A 21,872-nucleotide genomic window follows, 5' to 3' on the forward strand; every position below is an offset into this window, starting at 1 on the left:
CCAGTAGTAGTGCAGAAATAAGGGTAGCAGCAGTTCCACAACTCCTTGTATAATAACCTTGCAACTCCCCACAGAACTCCTTTTTGGGTCAGGACCTCTACAATTACAACACCGTACATTTCAGGTTTAAATAACTGGAATCATGAAATGTGCGATTTTTGAAATCCTATGAACGTAAAATTGACCAAAATGGACTGTGAATTTGGTGGGCCCTACCCACAAGTGCCAATATCATCTTCAAGGTGCTTTACAAACATTATTTAATCTGTACATAAATACCTCTGAGCAATAATGCAAAATTAAAAACTCTTGGTTTCAAAGCAGACACTTGAGGATATCCCAGGTTAAGCTTCATTTAAGGGATTCCCTTGTTGTTCGACTGCCCCCAAAATGTTTACTCTCCGTTGCCAAGGGTTATTGTGGGTTAAGCTTAGATGAGCTAAAAATATAAAAAGACAATAAAATTCCAATTGCATGATAACTGAATCAATATTGTACTGCATCCTGTATGCCGGATTCCTAATTTTGCTATGAAAAAAAACTATCTGTTTACTTTCTTATCTCAGTAAACATTGCACCCATTTTGTGTTCTTCCTACTCCTCCTTCTCACTTTACATGTCCTCCCCTGTGATGGCATTAATTGTACCAAAAGGCCTTATATAAAGAGAGGTGTTCGGAAGACGTTCTCAGTGCAGCCAGCTTAGCCACCATGGGGCTAAGAATTGCCAGCGTTTTTGCACTGTGGCTGGCTCTTTCCTGTGCGAACGAAATTAAGAAAGGTAAGAACTAGAAATGGGATGGTGAGGAATTTCCCCCTGGAAAGGGGTGGAAAGATTTAACTAGTGCAGTTAAGAAAAAGCTAAACACGCGATGAAATAATTAAAGGGAATATTATGATATCAAATATCCTCCCTTCATTTTTAACATTCAAATGCTGAGACCAAATGTATGAGCTGAAATAGATGCGGCTTCTTTTGGAGGAAGATTCTATAGTTTTCTTTCTGAGCTCTGTGGCTGGCTGAATCCATTATGTTGGTCTCTAGCTTGATGTATGTGATGAAGTAACAGTTGCCTAGCATGAAGGTTTGCAGGAGTTTGGCAGGTACCGAGCAATAGCAACAGGGAAAGGGGACGAGTGTCATAAGGAAAACTCTGCATTTGGCTATTCAGAAATAGCAGTATTCAGAAATAGCTTTCTTGTCCAAAAGATGTATATATTGTTAACACTTGGACTAGATCATTTTTTAACCTATTACTTCAGCAATCCTAGTCCATAATTTCTTACTCTACCTTTCTAAAAGAATGAGTCTCCAATTTAATTAGCTTGAGGTGTTAGGATGAATATGTATTATTGAAAAATAGCAAATATTTTGGTACAGCTGGGTGATGCATTCCTGTGCAGGTGATCAGGGGGTTGGATCCTGGGATTGGTCCCTTCTTGAATACACTATGGCTAGGAGAGCACCTGATGTTAGTAATTGGGAAGAAGGGAACACATCGGATCACTTTCCAATCTCACTCTCTAGTGGATGCAAGAATCAGCAGTGATGGGCTTTGGAAGGATGGATGTAAACCCTTCCTTAAATGAAGAGGGCGATGCTGCAACACAAGGATTTGTTTGGATGGAGTAGAAAGAGAAATTAGGAGATCTACATGATCCCTGAACTTCTCCCAAAGCAAACAATATCTATATGTAACCCACACACCTCCTGGGTGTGGTGTTGTGTCCCATCTAGTGGCACTGAGACCACTTAAAGAGAGAGAGATTGAGTCTGCTCCACAGCCTTAGCTAACAGGTAGTTGGCTTTTAGCTCATGTGGTAGAGGCTCATGCACTAAGCTCCAAAGGCCCTAGGTTCGATCCCGCCCGCTGTCAACCAGGGTCTGTCAGTGTTACATATAGATCTCTGGAGAAAATGAGCATCAAAGTAGACCCATGAGCTGTAAATATGATGCTCTGTTGTGTGTATTACATACAGTGTGTCTTGATGCCTTTAAATATGAATTGTTCAAGGGGACCTATGGTTTTGTTCACTCAATTTAAAAATTGAGAGTTAATTTAGTGTTTATGAGTGTGAGGGGTGCTGATACTTGCTTGGCTGCTTCCCTTACCACACATAGCTCTGACAATGAACCTCAGACCTAATCTACAACAATCCCTGCAATTCCAGTTTTGAGAATGTAAGTTGTGCTAATTTTGTGTCAGTTACTGTTGTGGACAAATGGTGGTGGAATGAGTTTGAGACCTCCAAACATTTGGTTGCTACTGCTTTCTTCTTACCTTCCTGACATAGTTTAGTTGTTGTCTTATCTTGAGTTGTTGTGAATATTGATGGTACTCCAAGTCACTATTTCTAATGGAAATAATGAATTCACACTTGGAATTTGGATTACATAAGGGATTAATTCATATAAAGAAAGTATCTTGCAAAAAAAATTGGAAAAGTGACAAAATTATTTAGAATACATTAATACACTTGCCATCCTGGCCTGAGCCTACATTAATGGTATGGGAGTGTCATATGACAGGAGTGTTAAAGCTCCTTAGTAGAGCTGGGAAAATAACTGATTTATTTTGTTCACTCGCGGTTCTGAAAAATAAATAAATAACAAAATTGCTTTGGGTCAAATAAAATGTCAAATTCTGAAAAAATTCAGTGAATCAAAAAAGTCGACCAAAATTTCTTTTAAGTTGAACAGAGCATTCGTTTTCATTTTTGGACATTTTAACAATAACAAGCAAGGGAAATTAAGGGGTTAGGTTCATAAAAAGGCCAAAGAGGAGCCTCCTTTAGCCCAGTGGTTAGGGCACTTGCCTGGCCTGTGCCCTAACCACTAGGCCATCAGCTACTCTGGGAGGGGTGTCTCTCAGTTTCTCCTTTTAAAGCTATTCCATTTTGTATAAAATACTTGACTAGTCATTGGGCCAGAGAGAGAGTGTATGACAATGACTCTATAGTCTGGTTATGGCAGACTCTGGCAATGTGGGATACCCAAGTTCAAGTCCCTGCACTACATTAGGCAGAGGGGGGAGATTGAACCCAGGTTTCCTACATCTCAGGGGAGTGCCCTAACCACTAAGGGTTCTAAGGTATAAAGGAGCGGCCACCATTTCTTCGTCTGTGAATGGAGCCTGAGTCCCTTTGTGAATAGAACCCCCCTAAATTATTTGAGACAAACCTACTTGGCAATTTTATTCAAATTCAGAAATAGTTTTGGGCTTACTGCAACTGCTTTTTTTCAGTGAATAAACTATGTGCAACCAATTGTGCCCATTTCTACTTCTCAGTTTCAACAGGCAAGTGCTCTCATCCATCACACATGCAGTCAAAACTCCAAGAGGTATCCAGGCCCCAGCTGCATGTAAAAATGCATGACTCTCAGCCAGAGAGATGCACATATCGTCTGTTTATTATGCAGACACTGGGGATTTGGTGTTTTGGCAAATTGTTGAGTATATATTTATAAATGGCTTGTTCTGTATACATAGCAGATTATCTTCTTGTGTAAACCTAGTAGTATGCCATAGCTGAATCATTTAAGTACCATTGCTTAGCTGCCTTGCTGTGTAATGTTGCTTATTATGATTGGGTGCTAGCTACTTTATTTCACTTTCTTCATCCCTTCTCCATAACTTAACAGGCAGAAGCCAAAACCATGGCCACTACGTCTGCAGTACCTGGGGGAACAATCATTTCAAAACTTTTGATGGCGACTTCTACCAGTTCCCTGGCCTCTGTGATTACAACTTTGCTTCTGACTGCCGAGAGTCTTACCAGGAGTTCTCAGTCCACGTCCAGCGTGCTGTGAATGAAAATCGACACCCTGACATCGAATATGTCCTGATAACCATAAAGGATGTTGTAATCTACCTCACCCAAAATGCAATTGTCGTGAATGAGCAAATGTGAGTTCTTCGAGTATTATAATTCTTCAAAGAAATGTCCAGTAAGATGCTTCCATAGACAAACAGAACTGTACAATATGTAGCATTAAGATATCTATTGTGAGCCTTTCACCAGGCAAAAAAAATTTTGGGGAAGGAACACAATATTCCAAATAGACCCACTGAAGCAAATGAGACACTTGCTAGGTAAGGTACTGGAGTAAGGGTGCCAGAACCTGGATCAGGTTTAACAGATTTTAACATGATCAAACAAATATATACTCTTCTGTTGTCATTGCTGCCTCTAACTAGAGCCCAGGTTTTATTAAAAGCAGCAAAGAGTCCTGTGGCACTTTATAGACTAACAGACGTACTAGAGCATGAGCTTTCGTGGGTGAATACTCACTTCGTTGGATGCATGGTGGGTATTCACCCACGAAAGCTCATGCTCCAGTATGTCTGTTAGTCTGTAAGGTGCCACAGGACTCTTTGCTGCTTTTACAGATCCAGACTAACACGGCTACCCCTCTGATACTTGACAGGTTTTATTAAAAACTGTCAAACCCAGTCCAGTGAATGCCTACTAAGGAATAGAAAATAACGTTCTATTTTCCAGGCACCAAGCCAGACGATATCCAGAAATATCATGAAGTCTTTTGACATATATTACTGCCAAAAAAGAGAGATTGCCTAGTTGTGCACCAAAGTGTTAAAAAGAAATTCACAAGCAGCTTTTTAGGGATCCTTTAAAGATTGCTTTCCCATGCACTGAACCTATTCTTCTCCTATGTATTGTTCATAAAACAATAAAATCCTAATAAAAGAAGACTCGTGGAACAGGTTTTCACTGTGTATAGGATTCAGTGTTCTATAGAATTTCATACTCTTTAAACCCATACCCTTGGCACATGTCCTAGTGGCATATAAAATATCACTACATGCCAATGCAATGAAAGCTATAGAATTTTAAAAAGTGGCTGGGGAGGACCCAATCCATTGACTACCAACACAAAATTAATACTGGATATTATGGTAATCAGATAGCTCTTCAGATGGTGATTTGGTGACATCTTTTCTTCAAGTTATATCATAATATTGAATGATTTGATGACCATGCTCTGCCTAGGGGAGACGGGCTGGGTCTGAGTTCAGCACTCGGACTTAGTCCTTCACGGCTGGTAGTACTTCTGCAGCTTGGAAGGGGTCCTGAGATATCAATCAGCAGAGTGCTGGAAAGAGTGAGTCTCTAAGGGCTCATCTACACCACAGTTAGGTTGACATAAGGCAGCTTATGTCAACCTAATTATGTCAGTGTCTGCACTACAGCGAGAAGCCCTGGTGGTTTCGGACCCTGCTGCTAGCTGGGAGCCACAGCAAGAAATCCTGGCGCCCTTTCAAATTTCAAATTGACAAGGCTGCCCGGCTCCCAGTGGGGAGTGAGGTGGGGATGCCAAAAAGCTGGGGCAACTGTTCCCCACTCCCAGAGGGCAAGAAGCCCTAGGCAGCTTCCCCCAGCTCCCAGCGGGGAAGGGGGAGTGAAGAGGAGGCAGTTCACTGGGAACCTGGAAGCTTGTGGGGCAACCAGGGTCCCAGCACAGTGCTCCCAGTGGAGCTGAGAGGACTCTCCTGGTAGAGCACTCCTGGTGAGGATGTGCACTACCGACCCAAGGAGGGTAGTGTGGACATGTACCACCGCAGTAATTACTAGTTTATATTACATTTCTAGTGTCGACATACCCTAAGACTTTCTAGTTCTTCTGTGGATTGCCACAGAATTTTGGGCTCCATAGAGCAGATAAAGATTTTTGAAATGCCACTTCTATTCATCTCAATGGCATAGCTGATACACACAGGCAAGCCAAACACCACCCCATAGCAGATACTCATAGCCATCCTAGTAAGTGTGGGTCCCCATTGCAAACTCCAGTATCGGCATATAGTTGCATGTTCCACACAGGCAATCTTCAGAATTGGATTTTTACTACTTTACAGGTACCCTGTATAAGATAAGAAAAGAAACAATTATAAAATCAAAGAATGAAAGAAATAAAATGTACAAAGGTGGAAATCAGAATAGAAGAAAGAACAGTTATTTATGTCAAGGCTTCGTGCTACAGTGTTGGTTCCATAAATGCTACAAAACTCCTCTGTTCTGATTCCCTAGCTTAGAGTCAGCATTAGAAAAGCTCCATCCCAGAAGACTCCATGCTCTCAAGTAGCTGCCTAGTGTTTTACAATTCTCTTTAAAAAATGTTCATGCTCCAATGTTCATGATGTGACCTGTAGCTTGTGGTAGGAATGTTAGTTTGTGAGTTTCTATTTGGTGTCTATACCCTAGCTAACGTGATTGCATGCATTAGAAATGTGCAAGATGAGTAGTTAGAAAAGCTCTGGCACCAAGAAATTAAGACTTAAAATACCCTTGTGAAAGGCTAGGAAAGAAATTATGAGAGGGGATGTATGCCTGGGCACACACCATTAAACTAGCAATAGCATTTGCTCTGAGAACTGTGTAGAGAAGGAAATAGCTATTCATTGGTTTGGCTGGATTCCAATGTAACTAATTCTGTTTGGTCAAGTATTGAGCTATTTAGGTTTTATTGTAAGAAGCTGTTTGCGGGAATGCTTTTATCACCTAACCAAGTTCTGCATTGTGGCTTGTGTACACAGTGAACATAAGGGTGGATATTCAGTGGATCAGCTTCTTATCAGTCAACAGCATTTTTGTTCAATCCTGTTTGAGATACTTGGGTCAAATTAATGATCTCTGCTGATTCTATTAATGATTCGTCTCTTATAATTAGATTATTGAATGTTGATGTTTTTAACAAGCTCTTTTCTCCCCACATTTTTCTTCCACTTATGTTGACCATCAGGCTCCATGTCTACATTGTTCCCATCCCAAATCATTAGGCCATTCTCTCAAAAAATAAAGGTTATTTAAAGGGGATATCCAGTCTCCTGAAATAGTATATGATTTTTGGAAAATGAAAGACACTATTCAGTTTCTTGTGCCCTCAATCATTTGCTATGTGAACCTCAATCATGGGTAAGCAGTGAATATTCGCTCTCCCAGGTTCAGGTCCTTTGTTTTTTGCTTTTACTGACTGAATCACACTTCTTCACTGGCATTTTGCCTTCTTTCCTAACCTGAGATAGAGAATCTATCCCTTTAAGGAGCCCATGGCTCTGAGATTGCCTTGCCTTGTCAAGGTAAATTCCAGATGACACCAAAATGTCAAGTCTGAAATTTTACATGTGATGGCCACAGGAGATAAGTGTTATCTAATAAAGTCTGTGTAAGCATCAGACAGAGAAATCTTCAAAACTTCCTTGAAATAGGAAGAATCTGAACTGGATTTCTGTGACCAACTGGAATGACTGCTGATTAGAGCAATTTAAACTAGGTCAAACAAAATATGACTTACCTCAGCAAGTATCTGAGAGGAAGGGGATTTAATTCCCTGCTAAACAGAGTCTGTCCTGTACAACAGAGGACAGCTGTGTGGGACTCAGAGATGGAGGCCAGAAAAGTGTAATCTGCAGAGCCTGGTTCTTCCATGCACTCTGATGTTCCTCTTGCAATGCCTAAGACATTCAGTTTACTCCTTTCTGTTTTCTACATTAGATCTAATACAAAATCTTTGACTGTCTTCTTCTCAGTGTAACAACACCATACTATAGTTCCGGTTTGCTGATTGAGAACAGTGAAATCTACACTAAAGTCTATGCAAGAGCGGGCCTGGTTCTAATGTGGAACCGTGAAGATTCACTGATGGTATGTATGACACTGAACTTTACTTTTGCTACTATTCGGTTTTAACAAATTAGCATAGGCTGAACAGAGTCATTGTGTTAAGCAGCCTCTTCCAACTGGGAATGGAGATAGTTTATTCTCAGATGAGAAGGTTCCTTTGTCCATTATGTGACTGGAGTTAGACATAGAAATGAACTTTCCTTCACTCTCAAGAGAAGATGAGACGGGAATGAGAAACAGCTAATATTTTGGTTAAAAGAGGCACCGTCACAGTATAGTAACTTCTCACATTCTTCCATGATATGTTTTTATTTTCCCCTGGTAATTGTTTGCATTGAACTGTGTTACTATTATGTTAGATGTACTAAAACCTAATGTACAATGGAGAGGCATTCACGATCTCTCCTCTATTAACGTCCCCTGCTAATGAATTTATTCTTGTTGGGAATGTTTTGTTTTTTTTAGTGCTACAGCTGATTTTCTTTCTGGTTTTGTTTTCATTATTTAGTTGGAGCTGGATGCCAAGTTTAACAACCATACATGTGGTCTTTGTGGGGATTACAATGGACAGCAGCTCTACAATGAGTTTATCTCTAACGGTAAGTGGTCTGACAGTATATATAGATACCATGTAAAGCAGGTGTATAGATATTGTATGTGGAAGCATCAAAGAGGGCAAAGGTAGGATTTACAGTACAGGAACTTAAATTCCATCGGAGATTTTCCAGCAATTGTTAAGAGATACGAGATAAATTATTAATGGTGTACTATATTTCAAGTGAATCAGCTGATTCTGTGGAGTCTCTGTTGGTATAGGCCAGTGGTTCTCAAACTTTTGTACAGGTGACCCCTTTCACATAGCAAGCCTCTGAGTGTGATCCCCCCTTATAAATTAAAAACACTTTTTAATATATTTAACACCATTATAAATGCTGGAGACAAAGCTGGGTGGAGGCTGACAGCTCGCGACCCCCCCATATAATAACCTTGCGACCCCCTGAGGGGTCCCGACGCCCATTTGAGAACTCTTGGTGTAGATTTACTCACTTGTTGGAATACTAGTAAGCTTTTCATGTCCATCTGAAATGGATTTTCTTAATAGTATTAAAATAGTCAGTACAGTGCCTGATATATAATAAACAGTTTGCTTGATCACTAAAGTGCCAGGAATCAGATGTGTATTGTTAAGTTTGCTGTGTTTATCAAGACTTTTTTACATCTTCCTCATAGACATGACCTTCAATCCAATCACATTTGGAAATATGCAAAAGATTAACAAACCCAACACAGTATGTGAGGACCCTGATGAAACACAGACTGTCACAACCTGTAATCAGCATGTGAGTAATCATAGTGGTCAACTTTACTTAGCTGGCAGGTGAAGACATTCCTGCAATATGGGGAGACCACTGAGCGTGGAGATGGGTCAGAGCCTGGAACTTTCCAAGGCACATACCATGTCCCTAACTAACTCAAAAGGCATTAATGTTGTTATGCCTTCTAAAAGGAGGAGCAGAACTGATGGAAGATCTTAGTTGCACATGTGCTATTTCTGACACAGAATTATCCAGAGATAACCTAAGACTTGGACTCATCCCTCAACCATTAGTGATGTCCAGAAGCCAAGCACCATTTTAGCACAAAGGAATCTCTCTAGAAACTCGGGTGCCAGGGATGCCTTTTAAACTTTTATTTTTTTCCCTCCACCTCCTTAGCGTGATGAGTGTCTGAGTCTGCTGACTTCTTCAGTATTCGCTGACTGTGAGTCCCGTCTGAACCTGGAGATGTATGTTCAAGCCTGTATGCAGGATAAGTGTGCCTGCCAGGGAGCTGAGGATTCCTTCTGCCTTTGCAGCACCATCTCTGAGTACTCTCGCCAATGCTCCCATGCTGGTGGCCGGCCTGGAAACTGGAGGACAGAAGAGTTTTGCCGTAAGTATCTTCCCAAACTTGGCAGAGCAATCAATTCATCCTGGGTGAAATATTTAAAACTGCTCAGCTTGTATATTTCCTGTTTTCCCCTCCCTTGTCTTTGTTATTAAGGACATTTATTGGAAGTAGAAATTATGTTCCAACTGAAAGCTGTATGGTTTGATCCTGCTCCCAGTGAAAGTAGTGGGATTTTTTGTCATTAATTACAGTGGAAGCATGATTAGGATCACTGTCTTCTGTTCAAGAAGCAAGAAAAGAATGTAGAGAAGAAAAAAAGCGGTTCAGAAATTAAATACAATAAATACATTTGGCCAAATTGCAGCCAATTGAGTCAATTCCACTGATTTCATTGGAGCCGATATATGCTCTTTGGTTTCTGTGGAATGCAGAGTTTATATTCAAGTCACTGATCTTTTTCTTTCATTATTTTAGCTAAGACGTGCCCTGGAAACATGATCTACCAGGAAAGCAGCTCACCATGCATAAGCACTTGTTCCCATTTGGAGATCAGCAGCCTTTGTGAGGAACACTTCATGGATGGCTGCTTCTGCCCTGAAGGTAGGTGTCTCTCTCAGTCCTATCTGAGACAATAGGTTTGGATTCAAGTCTCTTCATATACTCCAGAATGTATCTGAAAAAGGCTGTATTATCTATACTTTACCTTCACTAAAAAAAAAAAAAAAACTCTGCAAGGAGTTCAGGACTGAAATATTCAGTATAAAGCAAGTTACATTTTAGAAATGAATACATTTTACCAGTGGAGTAAATTTGTCCTTGTAAATTAATAAAATTCTAGCATGTTTACAAAAGTAATGCATTAGCTTGGCTTTATTTAACTCACACTAACCTAGTTAGGCTCTTTATTTCTGTTTGTGGCCAGGCACGTGGTTTATGAGACTGTTACCACCTCTGAACTGAGAGTTGGTCCTTTGGGTTAAGCAGTAGACATGCATGTTTTTAGATGTAGAGTTTCAGACCCCGTAGGTAACCCTGAAAAGAGGCATAATTACATATATATTATCTACATAATACAATAATATGTGACAATGAGCTCAAATTTAATATTCAAGACCTGTTGCCAACCTTGGAAAATACCTTCACAGTGATAGCACAACAACAATAGTTTAGGTGAATTTTAAATCCAACCATATAGAATGTGCAGATCTAAGTTGAGATTTTCAAAGTGACACAGGGGATTTAGCCACACAACTTCCATTAAAAATATTAACTTAAACATTAAAAACAATGAAAGCTCTGTGGCCGAATCCCCTTTTGATATCTTCAATTACCATTAATTTTGGGTCTGGTTGAGAGTGTGCCTGCTCCCAGAGTTTTTCCTAGGTTGATTGGTGCTGGTATTTTGACATGAACTATGAGAGCCTACGTTTGTGTTTTGTAGGAACGGTGTATGATGACATCAATGGGAAAGGCTGTGTGTCTGTTAACCAATGTCACTGCAAACAGCATGGATCCCTGTATTCACCTGGGCAAACTATCACCAATGAATGTGAAGAATGGTAAGGATTACAATTCACTCTAAACCGCTCTCAGAATGACTGTGCATGGGTCTGTCAGCAGAGTTGTTACCTATTTGTATATGTCTTGCTGCAAAAGTCATGGTGCCTTTCCATGTGTTGCAATATCAAGATGCTACAATGAACCAATTTTATGGCATCTTGAGTCTGTAATATGTGGAAGAGGAGAGTTTTAAATAAGCAGCCAATGACAAATTTTCAAAGCACCTAGGGGTACTTTGTCCTGACCCAGTGGTGCTCTGTATACAGATGTTTTTCAGTGCTTTCAGTCCCTCTGACACCTAACCCCATTTTTTATTCCTTATTTATTTGTGTTTATAGCACCTGTGATTCAGGCAGGTGGGTGTGCAAGCACTTATCCTGTCCAGCCTCATGCTTAGTGGAAGGAGGTGCTCACATCACCACCTTTGATGGGAAGAAATACACCTTCCATGGAGACTGCTACTATGTGCTGTCCAAGGTATCATGTATTAAAGGTCTCTTCTCTCAGATAGCAAATATAGATGCATCTGCCTTCTGATTTAGTGGCTGTAGATCACTGTTTCATTATACTTTTTGAGGCATGGGTCGGAGGACACTGTAGAGTCTATACTAGAGAATTCAAAGTGAGTCATGATCCCCAGTGTCCATTGATCTGGTAGTGAGGGTTTGTGCTCACCTGCTACACTCTGACTGCCTTAGTCGTTTCCAATTTCATGATGATTATGGAACAGGTTTATGGTACGCAACCCATTCTCACTTATAAGAGTCCAGAGGAGCACACTGGTGCTAGTGAACAGATGACTGGACCTGCAACTTCAAGGACTCAGCTCTGCCAAATAGATCTGAAATGAGGGTTGGAAATGTCCTACCTAATCTGTAATACACCTATGCTTGTGTTCGGGTGATATTGAGTCAATTGGGGGGTGGAGGAGAGCACAGTGAGTTATGTCATCCCTTTGTCCCTGAAGTACCTGGTCCCCATTGCTCCAGAGAACAAGGATCTGACTTACCAACACTTGAATGCTTGCCACTGGAGCTTTGAAAGGAAGTCCTAGTTCCGGTGGTAGTGCTAGAAAGAAAGTTCTCAAACGTAAAGCTCTACAGTGTTTGTTAGTTTAACAGATGATTTCAGTCCTCTGTGATAGAAATCAGCTCAGGGTATGGAAGAGCTGCCTCTGTGTCATAGACTCACTGTCCCGGAATGCTCCTGTGTGGCATGAAACAACATTTCAGCAAGTCCACCTAGCTCTCTTCCTTGGGACATTAGTGGTCTGGTCTGGTGGTGACTTGGCCTTCCAGACAGGTCACACTATAGTTCCATCCCTTCTGAAGTATGAATGTCCCAAAAAATGTCTGACAAAATAATGGTAGCAAATATAATGCCTTCCACCTCACCTGGGCTCTTCTTCAGTCTCAGTTTATTTCCAGAGCAGAAGGTCTCAGGGCTTCTCCCTAGAATCCTCCAGTAAAACAGACAAAACACAAAATAAGCACCTTCTGCCTCAGACTTTAGTCTATCTTAGGCTTCCCCAAGTTCTCCGCTCTCCTGCAGAACTGTTATGCACATGGCGGTCTCCTTGGAGTCCTGCTCCTTTTTCAAGACTCACCCTAAGAGTTAATTGTATGCTTATAGCCTTCGCCTGGATCCCATCTGGCCCTTCCCATAGAGATGGAAGTCCAGACCATCTCTCTCCTCCTTCCAGCTACACTGAACTCCTTCCTTTTACCCCTGGCCCTAGACCAAATGGCACCCCAGGCAAGGAGCGTCTTTGGCGCCCCCCCTCCATTTGTTAAACTTTTGAATACCTTATTTTTTATTGCATTTGTAGCCCATTTCATGACTTTGATGCACGATTTACATGCATGATTTATCCATGTCATATAAGACAATAAATTTGCATGCTAGGATCTGTACAACAAAAACAGCACCCCAAGCCTGGAACCCCAGGCGCTCACCCAGGTAGCCTGCCCCTAAATCCGGCCCTGTTCATCCCTGAGCCTGACACATACTCCAGGTGTAATAATGTGGGGGTAATAGAGTGCTCAGGCTCCAATTAACCCCTTCTCAGCCAGTGTGGGGTTTATACAAACCATCAGACTGTACTAATTTATGTTTTTTTCCACTTTGATTGCAGGAAAGTATAAATGACACTCACGCCCTCCTGGCAGAGCTGTCTCCCTGTGGCTCCACGGACAAACAGACCTGTTTGAAGACTGTTGTGCTGTTAATAGACCACAAGAAAAATGTAAGTGATATGTGGGTGTCTGCTGGATGTGTAGATTCTCTCAATGTATTTTCCTGATTTCTCTTTCCCTACTTACTTTTGATAATCTTTCTCTGAGGATTCTGAGTAAGGATGGTTGAATACAGAAAAAATAAAAAACAGCCAAATGTTTGTACAAATCCCAAAGCAGATTGGCACTGCACAGTCTGAACAAGTTCAGAGTTAAAAGTTTTTGCTTGACTGTTTCTTCTTTCTTTCTTTCTTTCTGGTTCTGCCCTGTGCTGGAAGCATTGTGAGTCTGCTCTCATGGGATTTCCAGTCTGACTGGAAATAAGAAGTCCTTGATATTTTATTTTATTGAGATTTAAGTCCAGTTTTGCAGACCTAAGATGTTCTGGTTAGGATTCAAACTCTTGAAAACTGATCAAGCCAAGCTTCTCAACAGTCTGAATTTCACTCAAGATTAATAGTGAGGGGGGACATTAGAAATTCTCACTCTTACTCAATCTGCCCATTTGTCTAATCTATTTTTTTCTGTTCTGTCTTTCTAATTTATCTCTAATGCTCCCATCATTATAGTATCTAGACCTCTGTGAGTTTTTTCTCCTCCTTTCCTGCCATATAGTTCTGGTCTTCTTGGCTCTTGACAGTAACATTTGTGAAACTAGTTATGTTCCCAAAAGTACATACTAAAATTTGTATTAAGAATTTCCTGAAGCACTTCCTTATCATTCTATCAATGCTGTACAATTATGTAAGAAATAACACATGGCAAGGTGTGTGCTTATAGCAAATCCCCACACATGACTGGTGTCAAGTGCCAAATGTTTTCAGCCACTTGGCAAAGTTGGTATCCAGAATAAGTGACTTTCTTGAAGCATTTTTTCTCTAGTAGAAACTGTTTTAGTATACATTAAAAATGTGTCTAACAAGCCCAAAGCTTTGTACATGTACTGGATGCTAGGGCAGACAGAATCTTTATTAGCTAATTAGATTGCTCCTTTTTTAAACTGTGACTAGAATATTGAGTTCGTCTGCACAAAGTAGCATGATCCCTTCTTGTCTCCCAAGTTTTAAGGTTAATGTTCATGGTGGGCTTCCCTCTGCGTACATGAAGTTGCAGTAATTTAAACATGTTCTCTTTGCTTGCACACAGATCTTGGTTTTCAGATCAGATGGCACTGTGCAGCTGAATGAACTGGAAGTGCACTTGCCTCATGTGACAGGTAAGGAATGTGACCACCTCTCCAATGCACATCTGATGTTATGGGAAAAACAAGCTCTTTATGTGTTAGAGCCTTTGATGAAATAAAGGCAGAGAGGCATTTCCTGAATGTTTGTGCTGGAATGAACTGGATTGCAATGTAAAGAGCTTGAGAGGAAGGGGACTTGAGAAAATACATGGAGGAATTTGTAACCTAACCACCAGAGGGTGGCTCTGTGTACAGAGGCTAATCAGGAAGGATGGCTTTGTGGTTAAGGCACTGGCCTGAGCCCCAGTGCTGCACAGGCTTCCCATATGATGTTGGGCAAATAGTTTAATCTGTGTGTGTCTCACATAAATAGATAGAAATGAACTTCACTGCCAGCATATATTCTGTGTGGGACCAGGAATGTCATATTTAACTCCAGGGTAATTTTTACCCATATACTCTGGTGAGGAGTGAGCAAAAGTTTTCTGATTTATATCTATCACTTAAATTCCAACAAGAGGATCTTTTTCTTCTTGTTTCCTTTTCCCCTTTAAGTACTCCTTTCAAGGTTGGTGGTCTTGGGGACTGACCTTAGGTCTCTCTGTGGCTGAACTGACAAGAGTAGAAAGCTCAATGGAGGCATCAGCTTACATTTGGGGTATGGAGCTTTGTGTCAAACAACGCCCTGCGGTGAAGCACAGAGCAGTGCTGATGGTGCCTAGAAAAAGTTACATTTAGCCTTCTTCTGCTAGAAAGAAGTTTGCAGTGAGGCAGAATCTGTGAGCGTTGTTGTGGGAGATCAGTAAACAGAGGATCCTGAAGTAACCTCCCCAAAAATGTGTAAATCCTTTTAGCGCTGCTTATTGTGAATGTTTACGCTGCAGAGTCACCAGCTCCATGATCAGCACCTCTTCTCAGTCACTGCCACCTCTACCAAAAACTATTCAGTTGCATAAATAGAGGGGTGGGAGGACAGACACACATGGAAGGAGAAGTTTGTAATTGCCTGGTAGAAAGGATCCAGATCAAAGTACTCTACAGAATGAGCAATATAATATACAGGCCACATATTAAATAGCCTCACCTTAGTATATGACTCCTTCTGGGCAACATCATAGAGGCACCAGTGGGCAGGGCTCTTCCACTTTATTTATTTTGTAGGGCTGTTCTGTTGATTTTTCCACTCAGGATTGATAATGCTGTATTGCCTATATATAATAGCTCCAACCGTGTCAGAGCTCAGCTGTTTTTGAGTGTTTTATGAACAGCTGGCACATACAGTGAGCTGGTTTAACATTCACCCAGTTCAGTTCCTGGGAATAAATATCCACAGCCCCAATCAGTAACAGCTATGGTTCTCAGACCTTTCAATATTATGACACTCTTTTCCATAGAGGGACCCCTCTCCCATGTAGCAATATGGGAAGGGCAGGGTAGTTACGACCTCTGACACCTGTTTGTGACTCAGGTTGAGAATCCCAGTTCTGGGGAATACAGGTGACTGGAAAACCCTATGCTAAAAAATATATGGGTAGCTTCAAAAACACCTCTTCTTTTTGTTCTTTGGATGTGACTTCAACTCAAGCATCAATTAAGTTCAGCACTTGTAAATTAGAAGCAAGGAATGTTTAATAGGGAGTTCAATTTTGGGATGTTTCTTTTATTGAAGAGCTACTTCTTTTTAATATGTACAATTGAGTAGTGCTTCCATTTGATATAATATGACATACCATCCATTCTTACAATGATTTATGGATGTAGGATAAAAGGGGGAAAGCAATCTCAGTCTCCATACTTAAGGGCATACATTGATCACTAGGTGAGGTCCAGAAGAAATGTTCCCTGCAGTGTAGATTTAACATCTTCCCCATAGCTATCCAGCACTGGCCAATATCAAGAGAGGACACTGAACTAGATGGACCATTGGTCTATTCTGGAATGGCAAGTCCTCTCTCTATTTGGGGGTTGTCCAGGGTCTTACCATTAGTTGCTCCAGATATTTTGTGTTAGATTGAATTGGTTTTAAAACAGGAATCTGACTGGAATATGTCGTCATTACAGTGGCAGAAACTTATGAGTCACCATCATTCTCCTCTCAGAAAGATAGTGGGAATTGCCCCTTTGAGTCACTGTCACTGCTGTCCCTTTCATTGTACCCAGCATTCACTGTGACACCTGAGGTACCAAACCCTTAAGTAAATAAACCAGCCCATGGAGGAAGTGGGAAGAACAAGGAGATCTTCAAATAGAAACAGGAACAAATGGTAGTTAAGCAGGGGGCATAGGGAGGGAGACTCTTACTTATTGTTATAAGTTACTTATTGTGATTTTTCAAAAAAGCTTTTAATACAGTAGCATATAACTCAGCACTGTGAGCCATCATGCCACAGAGCGAAGATCTGTTTGATTCCTGATCCCACACAGTCATCATAAGTAGCTGGGTTATTAATATAGCAGGGGCTGGCATTATAGCTAAGGCTTGGTCTACACTACCCCCCTAATTCGAACTAAGGTACGCAACTTCAGCTACGTGAATAACGTAGCTGAAGTCGAAGTACCTTAGTTCGAACTTACCTTGGTCCACACTCGGCAGGCAGGCTCCCCCGTCGACTCCGCGGTACTCCTCTCGCCGAGCTGGAGTACCGCAGTCGACGGCGAGCACTTCCAGGTTCGACTTATCGCGTCCAGACTAGACGCGATAAGTCGAACCCAGAAGTTCGATTGCCAGCCGCCGAACTAGCGGGTAAGTGTAGCCAAGGCCTAAGTGGTCAGTGTTCTTCAAAGCAAAATAAGAGAGGTTTGTGTCACCGGTCCTGAGTTAACTATGCCTCTCATGCCCTCTCCCTCTCTGGGAGGGCACCCCACTTATGTCTGAGGCATCTAGCCATCACCTTTCCTGGGGCAGGATCCCCCACGACCCTCTCCCTTCAGATGGGGGCTTTGGCTGCAGACTCCTGCAATGCACTGTGATCACCTCAGCAGATCTGACTTCAGTCCAGCACTTGCTGTTGTCTCAGTGACAGTGAGGATAGGGTTAACAGTGACCAGCCAGCCCTCATAAAGCCAAGTACTAGTTATTCAGAACAAAAGCATTTCAGAAAAAAACATATCTTTAAAACTCTGAACAATGTATATGCATGTCTGGCTCACCAGACAATCACCCGTCTTCCACATGGAATCTCGGGTATGTTTTAAAGTGCTTTGGGCCCTCTCACAAAGCCTGTCTCTGGACACAGACTCATGTGAGAGAGAATATCTCCCAGGTCAGGGCTGTCATTTTGTACAGTTTCAAGTCCTCTGCCTGTTAAGACTTTTTGAACTAGGTCAAACCAGTAGATGTTATTGCCCAGAGGTTTCGGTATTGGGGATTTGCATTAATTATTATCCAGTGTCTTTAGTTCCTGTGGGAAGCATCCTTTAGCTCACACATTGAGCCAGGAATACGATCACTAACTAGCGCATAATGATACGTGTAACATTTATAAAGTTGATACAATAGTCTTTGAATATTCCATGTTTTCATAGCATTGGATCTGTCAGAATCTGATCTTTGGTCCTCTGCCTGTTGCAGTTTTCAGGGCAGATGGTGACTCGGGCTGCTCATGTAAAGTGTTGCTTTCAGCAGGCTAGTGTTTTCCTGTCTGTGACATTTCTGGATGATAACAGAAAGAGGTGATAAAAACAAATAAAAAATCAGGGAAACATGACTTTTCTTTCCTTTTGTTTTCCAGCAAGCTTCTCAATTTTCCAGCCAACTTCATACCATCTCATTGTGCATACCTATTTTGGTCTCAAGCTACAAATCCAATTGGTTCCAATCATGCAGCTGTTTGTGATTGTGGATCAATCTGCCCAAGGAAAACTGCAAGGTAAGTGCCCACTTATGTCTACTTCTAAAGGAGAAATGATGCAGCAAAAATATTTGCAACTGAAGTGCTGTGTGTTCTTAACATTGATGGTGAGATGTGTCTGTGACTGGCATAGCAAGAAAATGCTAGCTATTGAATTATTCCATACTAATTAAGATACTAAGGAAACTGTGTGCCTGCAAGATTCTAATATAGACTTAATGAATGAACACTTTTTAATATTTAGTGATACATATTTTTTAAAAGGCACCAGCTCTAGAGACAGAAATGCTTAGCTGGTTGAATATAGGAAGAATGAGAGCAGAATCCAAAATTTCATGAGAGAATGGCCCCACAGCTCACACATTTTACAGATGAATTATTGATATTACAGATTAACTAAACCCGTCACCCCCATGTCAATGCAGGATTGATCGCTGGAATATATTCACCACTGCTTTGTTCAGTCTAGTTTTAAATTACTTAAGTGGCCAGTCTTGGGAAACTATTCCATAAAAGGATGATAGGGAGAATCCTCCAAAACTCCGAACACCAGTTGAGGGCCACCTGCCCCAGAGCTTGGATTTTTAAAGTGAGACCCCGCAAATGTCTACTTTTGTGATTGCAATTTTAATACGGAGTTGGAGGAGCCCTCTGTTTGACAATCTGACTGCTAGTCATGTGGTAAATCATCCTTTTCCTCTTTTGTTGCTCTTTTAGAAGAAGAATGAATAATAATTATTTTTAAACACCACATTTTTTTCTCAACAGGTCTTTGTGGGAATTTCAATGGCATAGAATATGATGATTTTAAAACAGCTGGTGGGCTGGTAGAAGCTACAGGATCTGCCTTTGCTAACACTTGGAAAGCACAAGCCACCTGTAAAGACCAAGTGGATAATTTGGAAGACCCTTGTGCTCTCAGCTTTGAAAGCAGTAAGAATACTACATTTTCATAGAACCTCTTTCCTCCGAATTTTATATCTCATACACAGTCAGTCAAATAACAGTATCAAAATAATAATCTTTATTTAGAAGGCTGATAAGTTAATAATGTGTGTGCTTGTCTGATGTACTGTGGGCTTGCACACATCAGCTAACAGGTGCTTTCCCCTTGAGAGTAATTGATTGTCCTGTGGTTAAGGCATGCAACTGGGCTGTGGAAGACCCAAGTTCAAGTCCTTGATCTGCCTGGTTCAAATGGTAATAAATACACAATAAAGCTATTATTTCAAAATGCCATTAGTCATCTATGGGACCCTGGAGAATTTACTTGGTAATGTGTCAGAGTCTTAATCTGAGGGTCCACTGTTCAGCTTTGTGTTCAGGCAGTAGGTTTTGATCCAATGGCTGGAAGTTGAAGTTAGACAAATTCATACTGGAAATAAGAATATTTTTTTAACAGTGAGAGTAATTAACCATTGGAACAATTTACCAAGGCTCCTGGTAGATTCTCTATCACTGATGATTTTAAAAGGGATATTGGATGCTTTTCTAAAAGATCTGCTCTAGGAATTATTTTGGGGACGTTTTATGGTATGTGTTATACAGGAGGTCAGATTAGATGATCATAATGGCCCCTTCTGGCCTTTGAATCTGTGACTCTATAAAAGAGATGGAAAGTTCAGAGGGAAATTGCAAGGGCAACCCTGTGTTGAAAGACACAGAAGAAAAGTCATTAATATATTACAATATATGTCTGGAGTAGTGGTGCGCCTTCCTTAGCATTATTGCTTCTTTTTATGTTTAGCTTGGATTTGTGATCTTCTGATCATGAGTTCTCAAACAATTGAAAGCTAGAGGAAGACAATTCGGTGCAGGCAGACTGCATTAATAGGATATGATTTCCACTATGTATTTGCCAGTAGGTACTTGAATCAGAGACTGTGGGCCAAATTTATAGCGATTCTGTGCAATCTCTCCACTCCCAGAAAAATTTAGGGTTCTCATTTTAATCATTTTGTTGCTTGGGTCAGATTATTTTGCATACTGTAATGTGACAATATGGTGCAACAGGGTATGATGCAAGGAAAATAATTCATTCTCTCTCCTTTTGTTACAGAAAATTATGCTGAATATTGGTGTTCCTTACTGAAAAATTTAGAATCTCCTTTTGCCAGATGTCACTCAGTCATTGATCCTGTGGAATATTATAAGGTGTGGATTTTATACTATACTGACACCTTCTGGCACTGGTCTAATATGTGTTTTACCATATACATATTTTCAAGGGATTATTGTAACTTGGCCATAAAAAATGGTTCAGATTTTGTAATGTCCAATGGCATTGTGTGCATCCCTGATCTCCTACAACAGGCTTTCCCATAGAATGCTAATTTAGAAGATGGAAATCATTGTGCTTTTTTCGGGGTGGGGCTTGTGTGTGATGAAAGGGCACTATAGAGTCTCATTTTCATATGAGAATTCAAGAGAGGCAGGAATACTGAGCCATGACAGTCACATGTTAAGCCAGCCCTTAACCATTAATGTAATCTATGTTGTGGCTTAATAAACAATAAATTCAGTTTACTTGATCCAGAGATAAACAACAACCCATTTATGTGTCATTTTATTCCTGGTCTGTTTCCCTCTGCTTTCAGTTCTGTTTGAGGAGGGATAAACAAACCAATCTGGGGAGAACAGAAAGAACCCTCAGCTTTTACTAATTTCTATAATTCAGTCTGAGCTGCACCTTTGTGAAGATCTTAACCCATTCAGCTAATTTTTTTGCTTTTATTATGTTTAATTTCTGTGGGTTTGTACATTTCCGGGTTGTGGCTGATCAGGAATTAAAAGTATCAAAGTTCCCTTAAAAAAGGCTGCTGTTAGGAAGCTGGCTAAACTTTGGACTTTCAAAAGGTTTGGCTGTTGAGATAAGGTCTGGCGAACTATCCACATTTTTCATGCTTAATCAAACGCACCCTGAGCCTTTTTGGGTTTGTCCCTCACTAGTGGGTAGCTCTCTGCTCATCTACTGAGCTCTCTGATTATGGGAGTGAATGAAAGCCACATGGGAAAGAAGATACTGGGTGTTCTACAGTTACTGTACTGGAGCCCCGGTTTTCACAGTCTTCATTTTATAGTTCTAATCCTCCTCCTGCAGGTGTGTTAACAATTTGCTTCTTATTTGTCTCAGAGATGTAAATATGACACCTGCAACTGTAAGAACAGTGAAGAATGCTTGTGTGGGGCCCTCTCCTCTTACGCAAGAGCCTGTGCCGCAAAAGGAATCATGCTGGGGGGCTGGAGACAAACTGTCTGCAGTAAGTGATGACACTGTAATCCCCTTGAAATCCGTCATAGGAATGGATAGAGTGCACCTGACTACAGTTACATTAAACTCAGTGTTAAGAGTTTAAAAGTGCCTTGGAGATGCCCAATACAATTTAAGGGGACAGTGTCAAGAATTTTGAATAGTTAAAGCTGTATTCTTTAAATGTCCTTCATTTATAGGACAACTTCATAAACTGGGGAGTAATTATTTTCCCTTTCGTCATCTCCTCTACCACTTCAC

General features: G+C 40.9%; 1 protein-coding gene across 1 annotated transcript in view; it reads left to right on the forward strand.

Moving 5' to 3' along the window:
* The first annotated feature begins 632 nt into the window (after positions 1 to 632).
* Positions 633 to 21,872, forward strand: part of MUC2 (mucin 2, oligomeric mucus/gel-forming) — a 58,715-nt gene continuing 37,475 nt past the window's right edge. The window contains exons 1-15 of the mRNA XM_065594052.1: positions 633 to 780; positions 3,643 to 3,907; positions 7,550 to 7,664; positions 8,152 to 8,242; positions 8,874 to 8,983; positions 9,359 to 9,575; positions 10,008 to 10,133; positions 10,975 to 11,092; positions 11,432 to 11,570; positions 13,228 to 13,338; positions 14,474 to 14,543; positions 18,242 to 18,379; positions 19,130 to 19,294; positions 20,421 to 20,515; positions 21,495 to 21,621. Coding sequence (XP_065450124.1) covers positions 711 to 780; positions 3,643 to 3,907; positions 7,550 to 7,664; positions 8,152 to 8,242; positions 8,874 to 8,983; positions 9,359 to 9,575; positions 10,008 to 10,133; positions 10,975 to 11,092; positions 11,432 to 11,570; positions 13,228 to 13,338; positions 14,474 to 14,543; positions 18,242 to 18,379; positions 19,130 to 19,294; positions 20,421 to 20,515; positions 21,495 to 21,621 — 1,957 coding nt within the window. The 5' untranslated portion in view covers positions 633 to 710. The remainder of the gene's footprint in view (positions 781 to 3,642; positions 3,908 to 7,549; positions 7,665 to 8,151; positions 8,243 to 8,873; positions 8,984 to 9,358; positions 9,576 to 10,007; positions 10,134 to 10,974; positions 11,093 to 11,431; positions 11,571 to 13,227; positions 13,339 to 14,473; positions 14,544 to 18,241; positions 18,380 to 19,129; positions 19,295 to 20,420; positions 20,516 to 21,494; positions 21,622 to 21,872) is intronic.

Source organism: Chrysemys picta, chromosome 4 (genome assembly GCF_011386835.1).
Source record: "Chrysemys picta bellii isolate R12L10 chromosome 4, ASM1138683v2, whole genome shotgun sequence".
Classification (NCBI taxonomy): domain Eukaryota; kingdom Metazoa; phylum Chordata; order Testudines; family Emydidae; genus Chrysemys; species Chrysemys picta.